The sequence below is a fragment of the Acanthopagrus latus genome, chromosome 1 (genome assembly GCF_904848185.1).
Source record: "Acanthopagrus latus isolate v.2019 chromosome 1, fAcaLat1.1, whole genome shotgun sequence".
Lineage (NCBI taxonomy): Eukaryota > Metazoa > Chordata > Actinopteri > Spariformes > Sparidae > Acanthopagrus > Acanthopagrus latus.
This window is the reverse complement of record NC_051039.1, coordinates 15503195-15516123: the sequence shown is the minus strand read 5'-3', so window position 1 is coordinate 15516123 and position 12929 is coordinate 15503195. Positions and strand designations below refer to the sequence as shown.

The window sequence follows — 12929 nt, the reverse complement described above, 5'->3', positions numbered from 1 at the left end:
AGAAATTACTTTCTAATATGAAAACTAGCATTCATTACATCAACAAATACAACCACACCACATGGCATACATAGTACATTCTATAAAACAGATCTTTACTAGGTGCAGAAATATTATATGTAGGCCTGTTTGAAAAATATATGCATTAAAATAAAAGAATAAAAAAAAAACTCCTTAATATCTGATTTATAAGAAAATAGCAGCAGGGTTATCATCCTGACATACTGTCGTCTTTGGATAGCCGGGCTCTGAGGGCGCAGCAGCGACCTCCAGCGGTGAAACGTGTAACTGCAGCTCTTCACCTCGTCGAGGTCACGGACATGGAAGTGAAGCACAGCGCCACCCTGTGAGTCTGGTTGGGAAAAACCCGTCTGAGGGTGATAAATTACTAGAAATCATAACACAGTCATCGTCAGAGCCGGGTCGATATTGGCGGTCAGGACCTGTCTTATTTAGGGTGGCTGGCGTTATCTCAGACTGTACCCCGGGGGGTGACACGGACAGCTCAGCGTGTTCGCACATCACTGTTAGCTCTCGCCTCCACGGCTAAAAAACATTCAATACGAGGACACAGGGAGCTAGTGAGCGGACCGCAGAGGACGTGGAGTGTAGCAGCGGGAATGTTGACTAGCTGTTGCTCCGTTTGATGGAAAAAAGGCTCCCTCTTGGATACAGACAACCGGTCCAGACAGGTGACCGAATGCTTACTCACTGCCTCCGTTGTAGCTAACAGGCTGGTCTGTAGCCGGCTAACTTTAGCCTCGTCTGGTTTCTGGTCAGGGGCCTATTTCTGTTCTCGTTACCGGCGCTTTCGGAAAATTCAAGGTAACATTGGTCAATGTTTTTCTTTTCTCGTGTCATCCTCATAACAATAGAATTCTTTGTTTTTGCTAAGTTGGCTAGCTAACTGGCTAACCTGTGTTAGCCAATCGAGCTAGCTAACTATCCCACTTATCTGACGTTGTTACAGTGCTGCAGAGCACATCCGCTGCTCTGTAGCTGCTCAGTTATCAGTCTGACATGACTAACTTACATACCTTAAATATCAGGTAACAGATAAGGGAAAGTGAGAATTATTTAACAGCATATTACTTTACAGCAAGAATAGAAACTCTCTGGAAACATTGCTCTTGATGCAAGTTCATCAATACTGTCACTGGAAGTTCTGCAGGACCACAGAATAATCCTTTAATATCTTGTGCCTGTGTCCAAATAAGATCAACGCTTTGTGAGAGTAAAACCTCACCAACACCACCTTTACCTCCATCTGTTCTGCCCTGATCATCATTTTTGGCCTCCATAACCTTTACACTGCTGCACAGAGTAGCTAAAGAGTACTTTGTTATTGCAAGGTGGTCTGTGGGATAGTTACTCAGTTACCCAGTGGCTTGTTTTGCCAAGGAGGCTGATAACTTCACCTATAATACATGAAGGGGGGAAATAATGAAAAATAAGAGGAGGTTCCTGCATTTATGGTCGACGAATAATTTGTTCGTCAAACCTGTTGTCACTAGATGTCATGTCAGTCGACTAATGACCACCCTCTCCAACCTTTTAACCTCCATCTGTCCCCAGGGCCATGGATTTCCCGGGCCATTTCGAGCAGATCTTCCAGCAGCTCAACTACCAGCGTGTCCACAGTCAGCTGTGCGACTGCGTCATCGTGGTGGGCAGCCGGCACTTCAAGGCCCACCGCTCGGTGCTGGCGGCCTGCAGCACCCACTTCAGAGCCCTGTTTACTGTTGCAGAGGGAGATGCCAGCATGAACATGATCCAGCTGGACAGCGAGGTTAAGATCTTGATGATATCTTGTGAAAGGATGATGATATATTAATGTTTCAAAAACCAAAAACTAGTCGATGAACTCTATGTGTACTTGCAGGTGGTGACAGCTGAAGCTTTTGCTGCTCTCGTGGACATGATGTACACCTCTACATTGATGCTGGGCGAGAGCAACGTCATGGACATCCTCCTTGCAGCCTCACATCTGCACCTAAACAATGTTGTCAAGGCCTGCAAACACTACCTGACCACACGCACTCTGCCCATGTCCCCCTCCTCTGACCGACCCACCCATCACCACTCTCAGCAGGAACAGCAGAGGCACCGGCAGCAGCAGCAGCAGCAGCAGCAGGTAGCAGATTTAGCAGTAAACCCTGGCCTGGCTGCTAACGCTAACCTCACAGCAAACGCAGCCACGTCAAAGTTGCAGCGCTCCTTCCTCCTGCAGCAGCTGGGGCTCAGCTTGGTGAGCTCTGCTTTGGGCGGGATGGAGGAGGACGCAGTCGGAAATGTCGGCGGCAGAGGAGTAGTTGAACAGAGAGCATCCTTCCCGATCCGACGCTTTCACAAACGTAAGCCCTCTCTGGCCATGGGCATATCAGATGAGAGACCCAGGCAGAGGCAGCGTCCCTCCGCCCCTAACATGGTGTTGTTGGGAGAGGGAGGGATGAACACAGAGCGCGAGGAGGGAGTACTGCTCTCACCAGACTCCCACAAGATGGGGGATGAATCCAAATTGGATGCCGCAATCACTGGCTTAGTGGGAGTGTCCCAAGATGACCCTCAGATGCCGAGCCAGTCGGATAGTGGACACTGCGAGGGGGAGGACTTGGGGAGGATGCAGGGAGGGGTGAACAAGGAGGAGGACATGGATGACCAGGACCAGCAGGATAACAGAATGGGGGTGAAGATCAAATCAGGGACAGAGGAGGAGGAGGCTGAAGAACAGAAGGTAAAGTTGAGCAACCAGCTGCAAGCAGCATCATTTTTATATTGTATTCTAAATTGAAATTTACTTTGCCGTTTGATGAAACCCCTCCTCTATGTTTTCCCCGACTTATAGGTGGTGGTTAAACGAGAGCCGCTAAGTTCGCCCGAGCCGGCTGACGAAATCAGCGACGTGACATCGCAGGCTGAAGGCAGCGACCGGGCTGAGCCTGGAGGCGAGGAGGAGAAGGCGGAGCTGAGCCCAGAGAGCAGCGACCGCAGCTTCACCTCTGAACCCCAACCCAGCTCCGACTCTCTGCTGCAGCCCAGCTCGCAGCTCCTCCTCAAGAGCAGCATGGGAGGAGGTGGCGGAGTCGGAGGAGGGTACGGGTGTAATAACGGACTGGGTGGCAAAACTGGTTTCAATATTTCCAGCTTCCTCAGCCCTAAAGATTTCGGAAGCAGCGGGGCAGGGTTAGTTACTGGAGGGGACGACCTCCCCAACACAACTACTGGTGACGCAGTAGCACATCATTTCCTACTCAGACAGGAAGCTGCTGGGCCATCTGGCTCTGCTTCTTCTTCTTCTCTTCTGCAGTCAGGTCCGCTTGGTGGTGAGCGTCGCAACGGATTCGGAGACAACCTTCAACCTGATTCTCTATTCCTTCGCCCGTTGCATGATGGTTTAGGGAACCCTCGAGGAAGCGGGGGAGGTGGGAATGGAGGACATGGAGGTGTAGATCCCTTTGATTTGGACTTCCAGCGCTCTAGCCTGGGGTTTCACTCCCTGGGACGCCACTCGCGAGGTGCAGCGACTGCCGCTGCTCTCGGTTACCCAGGTTACAGACGCATTGCCCCTAAAATGGCCACCGGGATGGGATCAGAGGAAGGGGTAAGTGGCGTACTTCAGGATGCAGCATCTTCCTCCTCAAGCCTGACCAGTCCTTTGCTTCTAAATAAGAGTGGTGGGTACGAGATAAACAGTGGCAGGCCCACTTCGCTCCCCCCTCAGCTGACCCGAGCTTCAGCCGACGTCTTGTCCAAGTGCAAGAAGGCCCTGTCGGAGCATAACGTCCTGGTGGTCGAAGGAGCTCGGAAATACGCCTGCAAAATCTGCTGCAAGACCTTCCTCACCTTGACTGACTGCAAGAAACACATCCGAGTGCACACGGGAGAGAAACCATACGCGTGTCTCAAGTGTGGGAAGCGCTTCAGCCAGTCCTCCCACCTGTACAAGCATTCCAAGACCACCTGCCTGCGCTGGCAGAACAGTAACATGTCCAATGCGCTGCTGTAGGACTGAAGGTAGCGGGCCGACAGAATGGATACATTAGAAATCAGTGAAGGGTTTCATGTCCCTAAAATATTTAGATTTTTTTTAAAGCTGTCACAGATGTTCTGTCCAGACTAACCAGTCCTGATCACAGACCAAAGATAGGGATGTCAATGTAACCTTACATTTTCTTTTCCAGCACAAACCCACAGCAGAAAGTCGGTTAAAGTTCTAAGGACTCTTGAAAGATTGTCAGACGTGCAACAGTATCACATATATCACTATGGATACTCCCTTGTAGGAGTATGATTAATAAATATGAGGACTCTCATCAGCGTCAGTACATGCAACATGCAGACTTAATACTATCTGGGCCAGGACTTTTTAAAGCAGCCACACAGTTGCTTATGTTGTGTTTCTAAAAAGAATCACCTGGGCCTTCTCGTTATTAAGTGAAATCTAGATCTGCTGTTATGATCAGTGTTTGCAGATCAGAAGCTGTGCAGCACCAACATTAAAGGATAAGTTCACCCACAAAGGAAAAGTCATTATCTACTCTCCCCAATTCTGATGGAAAGTTGGTTGAAGTTTTTTTTCCATCAAACGGAGCAAGTTTCCAAAATAGTGATGGAACTTCGCAGCAAAACAGTGTTGCAGCATTTTCCCAAACAACTGAAGTAGATGGGGACTTGTAAGTCTTGTAACAGCAGCTTGTAAGTCTCTGGGAAAAAAAAAAATCTGAACTGTAGCCGCTTCGCTAAAAGCATAAGAATAATCCCCACCTGCACTGTAAAGATTCAGAAATGTTTTGCAGACTACAAAACTAGGGTGAACTTATCCTTTAAGAAGAAATGTAGTGTAAAATAACTTGTAGATTTCCGTTGAACATTTGTACAACATGTAGCAGCATCCCACACCTGACCATAATCGCTCTGTGCGACAGCAGCGTTATTAGCTGTCGACCGACTGATTCAGAGTCGCTTTAGATGCCAGATGTGATTCCTGTGAGAACTGTTGATACTCTCTCTACTGTACAAGAATGTGGATGAAGTCAGGTTCACTTCTGTGAGGCAGGCCCACATCAACCAACAGAAAATATAACAAGAATCTAGTGTTATAGTATTTTTTTGTTTACCCCGTAGTTGGTACATTATGCTGTTGTAATATAACCAGGTTATGTTATTTACTGTAGAGGAAAAAATGTATGTGTTTAACATGGTTGACTAGGACGGGAGGAACCCAAAAATGAGTTTGACTGAGTGGATGTTATCAGTTTGACCTCAGTAGTTGCCTTTCAGTCCCAAGAACCTCTGAATTACCATCATCGGAAGTCTTGTTGTCTGGTAGCTGGCAAGATGATTCATTTTGCACTTACTCAGACCTCAGATGCCGACAGGAATAAGTCTCACTTTGAAATCTATTTAAACCTATAGTTTCAAGTACAAGATTTGGAAAAGTGGGAACATTTGAATTGCACTAATTATCATCTTGCCCCAATTAAGCCTATTAACATTAGATACAGTTCTGTTGTTTAGGGGGGAAAAAATCAGAGCGATGAGCAAGGCAATAGTCTGTACAATCTTCTTATTAACAGCAGGAAAGAAATCTGCATTCAGCGGGCCTTGCAGTCACTTATTGAGAAAACTGTGCATCATAATTCCATTTTATTACCTGGAAAATACGCTCTGAAATGCACCTTAGTTTTTGTCATAATGTGCAGAACATGCAATCTTTTGTGGTTAACAATTGTTTCAAAATTCGTATCTGGATGATTTCCCCCTCCCTGTTGTTCCTTCCTGCCTGGGAATGACCACAAAAAGTTTGGCTGTGGTGAACACGTTTACTGACCGTCCACATATCAGTCATGTTTCCCTGCTCGCTGGTGTTCTATTGTGTACAGTATGTGTGTTTATTAAAAGGGCAGAAGTCAGGCTGAGATGAAGAGTCATAGATATTGCACATTTATGTGGTTGGTTTCCTAATTTTTCTCTTAAAAGAGACAAAATGACAAACAATGAAAAAGAAAATATTTGTATAGGTTTACTACTGTACTTGATATCAGTGCTTTATACATGTCTCTTTATACATCTGATGTTGCATCCGTTACAAAAGCACTTAGACAAATCATTTTTTTGTAACTAAGATGTTTACTGGAATGTTGAACTATGTGAAAACGTTGCTGTGTTACAATTGTCCGAGGGTTTTTTTACACAACCATCAGAATTGGTTAGGTAAGGGTTGTCGCATGTTTGCTGACATCTGTAATACATCATTTCCACAGGTTGTGAAATGCAAATACACATGGAGGAAATTTAAAAAAAAAAAAAAAAGGATTTTATAGGGTCTTATGTCATCTTTTGATTTGACTTTTAGCAGTTTTTTTTAATGTTTGTAGCTATATTTTAATGTCTACCTGTAACTTAAGAAATGCTGTCAAAAAGTTTGACAGTTATGTTTGAGTTGGCGATTTGCGTAAGATTCAGAAGAGAGAATCTGAATTTGCAGCTGATAGAGAATGACATATAAAGGATTTTTACATCAACCCCACTACTATGCGTCTGACCTCCTGTGGGTTATGAATAAGAGCAGCTTCATTGATAGACAGTCGGTGGATTGAAATCAGTGTTCATGCAGTGTTGTAGAGTTCTGTTTTAGTGAACCAAAATGAAAAAATAACACTTCTAACTACGTTTGCCTTTCTGTACACTTTGTTGCTTGCTGTTTTGTGTCACCTACACTGTCGATGAGAAACACACGGTCATTGCTTCCATTCCTAGTTTTGCACCTTATTGTACTGTAGAGTCATCACACTGTTAGGCTGTACACAGGTTTATTTGAAGCATATGTTGATGGATAATGTTGACTTTTTTACTTCAGAAGAATAATATGCCTTGTAGGATGTTTTTCCTGTAAACATAAGCTAACTTACCCTGTATTTGTCGCCACTAAGGAATCAATAGGAAAGTTGTTGAAGGTGCAATATGTAAGAATTGGCTAGTTGTGGGCAGCATATCGCCAGAGTAACCGCTAACTGCTGCTAAATGTAGCTGCAGTTAGTAGGGCTGCTAGCAGTCCAGACGGTGGGCTCAGAGCACCGAGCGAGTGTTGCTGGAGCTTTGTGCTAGCTGTAAGCAGCTAGTGCCTCAGTAGATATCCCTGCAACACAGCTCATGGGCATCATAACAGCAAAACTGATCACGTTCTGTTGTTCATTTTAGTCGTTTTTTTAAACTAAAATCCTTACATATTGTACCATTAAAGCTCGGCCACAGTATTTAAAATTATTGCTGATGGTTCAGTCTCAAATCTGTGTGTGTTCTCAATCACATTCAGCCTCCTGGGATGTTGTCTTTAGAAATAATGAGAGGTAGCGGTGACGATGTGATGGAGAAATCCTCCAAAATGGCTTCCATGTCTCACACAGTGGCCTGTAAAGGTTTATTATGGTGCTGTCTTCTAAAACTGTTGCATAAACCGTAAATGTGAAACTCTAACAAAAGAAAAATGCACTGACTGTAAAACCCCTGTATGATTATGCCAAAATGTTAAAACATATAAAAAAAAAGGCCTGAATTGATTATGAAAGTCACTGCCTTACGCCCACTAGCTTGAAAAGCTGGGCTTTTGTTGATATGCCAAATCTGAAGTATTTCTGTTTGTTGTTTTCTGTATACCTAACATAGTGTAACCATGAGAGGACTAAATGTTTGTCTCTTTACTGTCGAGGGCGATGACGATTGTATAGTATGTTCAGTTGTTGTATAAACTGAATAAAAAAAAAAAAAAACAATGAAAGTCAGTTTTGTTGTTGGCGACTGTTGAGTTGAAATGAAATATGAGATACAGCTGCACAGATTGTACAAGAATGAGGACACTTTCCATCATACATTTAAAGTTCTTGTTTTATTTTTAATCTTCTAAAGAATAATGGGGTACATGAGTGGAAACTGAGGGTCCAGTATGCAACCAGTCGTCAGAGTGGAGCCAGTTTCTTCCTACAGTTTGAGTTCTTTGATCATCGGCTCACCTCGCAGGCCGAGGAGCAGGTTGTTTGCTGCCAGGGCCGACATGGCATTACGGGTAGAATAGGAGGCGCTAGCGATATGTGGGAGAATCACTGTTGGAGGAGACAGTTGAAAAGACAGATTGGTAAGTAGTGAGAACTGAGCGTGGTGATAATGAATCCTGGTTAAGTATACTGAAAAAAACAGCTGTTTTTGTATATGTATATATCTGATCGACTCACCACAGTTTTTGAGGGTAAACAGTGGGTGGCTTGTGGGAAGAGGCTCAGGAACGGTGACATCTAACCCAGCTGCTGCTATCTGCCCAGTGGACAGAGCCTCATACAGGTCCTCCTGGTTCACCACACCACCTCTGACACGAGACACATGGACCAGAATTAAGGAAGAACACAGGTACTGTACACATGGCCAGATTAACCTGCGTAGATCAGCCATGGACACCATCTCACACTCCATAGCTGAAATGATCAGCTGATTCATCATTCATTATTTGTCATTTCTGAGCAAAATGCCAACAATTATGTAGTTATGTAGTTCTAAAAGTGAATATTTGAATGGAGGCCTTAATGTCTCAAAGCATTACAGTGTTAGACTGTAAAAAAAGACTTAGTTTTTGTATATTTGATTTCTGGCATTTTATACATTAAATGATAAATGAATCAGTAGTAGAAAATACATTTATTCATGTACCGCATATAACTAACACATTTTAGGTACTTGAATCAAACTATATCCAGTTCAAAGTACTTTATATTCATAGTCCACTACATTTCAGATTGAAATAGTGTTTTACGACACTTCATTTACAGAACTGCTTTGGTTGCTAATCTCTTTTACATACGAAACATTACCTTACCTTAACATAAAGTGTTGCACAACATCTGTCAACAGGTGTTTTTTCACCTATGCTGGGATTTATGTGAAGTCATCATGTTCTTAAATTGCACATGATGATAACTTGTGTGTGTAAATCATAGCATCACATCACATATCATCTTTGGGGACCTTGAATGCTCCATAATTTAATACTCTTAAAGAGGCTATTGCACTTTTGACACTAAGTTCTTGTTACTGTTTTGTATGTGCTTTCATTCTTATGTTCTTCTTATGTGAAATTATGCATCCAGAACTTGTAAAAATAAGTGTTTACACTGTGGTACACTACTGTTACTTAAGGATCTGAGTGCTTCTTCCACCGCGGGCAGTTGGTAATCCACCCTTGACTTCACTGTAGTTAACGCTGTGTTGCATCTTTCCCTATTGAGTATTTCACCACACAGCATTGTGTACAGCATGTGTTGGGGTGATTCAGTGTGTGTTTGAGAGATAAGGGTACCGGCTTGTGTTGATGAAGATGGAGGTGTTCTTCATCTTGGAGAAGAGGTCCTTGTTGCAGATCTCCTTTGTCTCCGGTGTTAGAGCGCAGCACACACTCAGGAAATCTGACTGCTTTGCCAGCTCGTCGAAAGAAACTAGACCAAGAGACAGTCACACTCGTTATCACATTGAAATAAAGCCTGACTGTGTCGTGGTTGCTTGATTATAGTAGTATAAAACGCCGGCATGAGACATCTCAGTGTCCATCAGTCCTTACCGTACTCTGCATTGATGAGACTGGCCAGCTCAGGCCTGGGGGCCACGTCTGTGTAGATGAACTTCTTTACTTTGAAAGGTGCCAGACGCTCAGCGATCGCCACACCTTAGGGAAGAAGAAGTTTCAGAATCACAGAAAAGGAAGGTGGTTTGGATGATAATGTGCATGGTGTGCGTAGATTTCCAGATGCTGTTTGCTCACCGATCCTCCCCAGGCCCAGGATACCCACAGTGCTGTTGGCCAGCTCGTATCCACACAGCCATAATGTTCTCCATGTGCCCCAGCCACCACTGACACAAGACAGGGACAGATGTATTTCACCTCTGACCAAAAAGATTTGAGTGTGTGTGTGCATGCGTGCGTGCGTGCATGCGTGCGTGCGTGTGTGTGTGTGTGGAACATTACGTCTTGGCTTCATGTGTGGCCTCTATGAGCCTCCTGGAGGTTGTGAGCAGCAGGGCCACAGTCAGCTCCGCCACAGAATCTGTCAAAACATCGGGGGTATAACCCACACGGATACCTCTGGAGGATAACACACACACAAGCATTGCACATAATATTATACATGATTGTATTGCCCCTGTCTTATGTACACACAAACCAGCAATTTTACACATTTAAAAGACAAAGAGAAAACTAGGAATCACCTTTTCTTCAGCTCCTCCAAAGAGAGATGGTCAAAACCCACCGACATGGTACTGAGGACCTTCAGGTTTGGGCCTGTGGGATCACGCATATGCATGTTTGAGAGGGGTTCTCATTGCATTTGTCATTCAACTGACTCAAGCACTATCCTCAGACCTGCAGCGTTCAGCAACTCTGCATCAATCTTCTCTGTCAGCACGCAGAGCAGAGCGTCAACACCTTTGACCTTCTGGAGCAGCTCCTTCCTGGGTACGGGGGCGTCGTCAGAGTCCCACAGCTCAATCTGCACCCTGGGCAATCAGAAACCAAGGCTGTAGGGCCAAATCAAATCCAAGTACTTTCTGAAAGGGCAAGTTTATCCCAAAACCCTTAAAGGTCAGTCACTGTCTACTCGCTCACAGGGTGACTGAAATCTTTGTGGTCCACAAAGCATTTCTTTAGCCTCACAGCAAAACAGCGCTGCAGCATTCTTCCAAAAAACTGAAGTACATCTGGGCTTGATTTAAAATTTACCCCACAAAAAAGTCTCCATGCAGCTCGTGTGGCATAATCCAAGTCTCCATAGATCCCAAGCTGATTTATAAAGATGTTATTTACACCCCCGGCACAAAGTCGAGCTTGTCCACCCACTTCAGAAGGGGAGTGCAGATTTAGTTTGGTGGCTGCAGAAGATTTCTGCTTTTAAAAAGGTGTGTAAATAACTCTTTTTCATTTCAGTTTTGGATCTCAGGGCTTCCATGGATTTGGAGCCATTTTTTCCGCACGAAACTTTCCCAAACTTTTCATCGGCATGGGGGTGAAAAGATAATGACAGATAATAAACTTTTGGGTGAACCTTATCTTTTAATTATCCACAGAAAAAAGCTTAATTTAAAAGCTCCAAATCCATGCAGTATTTCGAGCTATATCACATGTATCGCTGGCCATCTTAAAACATACTTAAAAAATACATTTTTCCCAACTCCACTGTGGGGGAATACCCTTTAGGCTACTTGTCTTATCTGACTAACCTCAGGGCAAACATTAGCAGTCCTGTTTACTCAACGTAAATGATGAACTTGGCAAAGCAGACATTATACATTCAGAAAGTCTCAATTCAGATATATGATACTAGAACTGATCTTGCAAGATGTCTCATTCTTTTAGTTCCCCCGTGACTCACTGTCCAGATTCGCGGAGGATCTTCAGCCCCTCGGGTGGGATCTGTCGGGTGACATACACCCGTGGAAGGGTTGCCATCTCCCTCCGCACGTTGCTCGTGAGACCTCCAGTGATATTCAAAGGAGTAACAGCGATCCGCTGGAGCCGACGCAGTGCCATACGACTGCACCACATTGCCAAGGGAGAGTAAATCTGTGGGCAGGTGTCCGAGTGGTGGAAGTGGTACTTTGGAGTCTGTTGTGTGCATGTGCACGGGTTTTGGCTCTAGTTCACGGGGGAGGTTCCCATGTGTGTCTTTGACCAATATGATCAGAGGGAGGGTGTCTCCAAAGTCTGAAGTTGAGGGATACTGTCCCAGAAAACTAAACAGGAGTGTAATCTTTGTCTGGCTTTCTCTCTCACCCACACAAACAGCCACACAAGCATACACAAACACAAATGACACAAATGCAGACTTGCTTTCCTTACATCATCGCTCAGGATGGGACTCAGCGGGATGTAAATGTTTCACTTGGCTGATGACCTTTGTTTCTTTAAACAGTTTTGTATTTTCTGTTCTGTTCCTCTGGTTGGAACTGGTTTTAAGCGACCTGTTCCTTCTTTCCCCATTGAAGCTGAGCTTTACACAGTGCTTTGCATTCATCTTTCCCCAATTGTTGTCACAGGTCAGTCAAACAGTTGATCACTGGTGTCCAAAACTGGTGTACAAAGAAAAAGACCCTTTGCAAGGGTCTTAAACACAATGTGATTGTATTTCTTTTTCAAATAATGGTATGCTTGCTCAACACTGAGCTTCATTAACAAAATATTGTGTCAAGATAACATCAGAAGATTGATGATCAGACAAATGTTATTGTCTGCAATATCATGAGAATAGAAGAGACATTATTTGCTTGATGACCGACTTTCCTCAGACTGATAAAGACTTTCTCACTATGTCATGACTGCTGGTTGGAGGAGGTAATGTCACACATTGAATCCAGCTGTTACATCATGAAATCCATCATGATCAGGATTTTCTGTCCAATTTACTAAGCTACAAAACTTCCGTAAATGTTATCAATCCGTATATTGTGACAGGTATTTTACACCCCAACCTTCTTTTATATAGCCTTTTTTATTGTTATATTTGATATACGTATATATATATATATATATATATATATATATATATATATATATATATATATATATATATATATATATATATAGCTATAGTTCAGTTTATATAAGAAGGGACAGTGTAGATTAATAAAACACATGGTAATTCATGGGTTATGAGGTTATTTTTCATCTATAGTACCCTGGCCAAGGGTTAAAAATGCTTCCTTAAATACAAGCAAGGACAGGGGGGAAAAAAACAACAAAAAATAATCGGTAGTAAATTTGGGAATATCCTGTTTATAGCTTGATATCTAAGGTGGAAAAACTTCCAAAATCAGTGAAATGTTGTCACAAATGTCGTCCTGAACAATACTGTCACCCTATTGGACGAACTCGGTCATGTGACTTCTGTAACCCG

The 12929-nt window shown here is 43.7% G+C and overlaps 2 protein-coding genes across 4 annotated transcripts; one reads left to right on the top strand and one right to left on the bottom strand.

Annotated features, from left to right (window-relative positions):
- The first annotated feature begins 230 nt into the window (after positions 1 to 230).
- On the top strand, positions 231 to 7763 carry LOC119017636 (zinc finger and BTB domain-containing protein 5). 3 transcript variants are annotated; one of them, XM_037094446.1, is made up of 4 exons: positions 231 to 346; positions 1576 to 1789; positions 1883 to 2734; positions 2846 to 7763. In XM_037094446.1, exons 1-4 carry the CDS (start codon positions 321 to 323, stop codon positions 4004 to 4006), a joined length of 2253 nt encoding a protein of 750 aa, XP_036950341.1. In that variant the 5' UTR covers positions 231 to 320; the 3' UTR covers positions 4007 to 7763. The 3 variants fall into 3 exon arrangements, with proteins under 3 accessions (XP_036950341.1, XP_036950348.1, XP_036950358.1); XM_037094453.1 differs by lacking the exon at positions 231 to 346 and adding an exon at positions 357 to 692; XM_037094463.1 differs by lacking the exon at positions 231 to 346 and adding an exon at positions 357 to 825.
- Positions 7764 to 7866: 103 nt separating this feature from the next.
- Positions 7867 to 11646, bottom strand: grhprb (glyoxylate reductase/hydroxypyruvate reductase b). Its single transcript, XM_037104709.1, has 9 exons — positions 11409 to 11646; positions 10403 to 10536; positions 10249 to 10321; positions 10007 to 10123; positions 9803 to 9891; positions 9602 to 9706; positions 9344 to 9479; positions 8229 to 8359; positions 7867 to 8099 (listed from the first exon to the last, which is right to left on the bottom strand). Exons 1-9 carry the CDS (start codon positions 11579 to 11581, stop codon positions 7978 to 7980), a joined length of 1080 nt encoding a protein of 359 aa, XP_036960604.1. The 5' UTR covers positions 11582 to 11646; the 3' UTR covers positions 7867 to 7977.
- Between the last annotated feature and the right edge of the window lie 1283 nt (positions 11647 to 12929).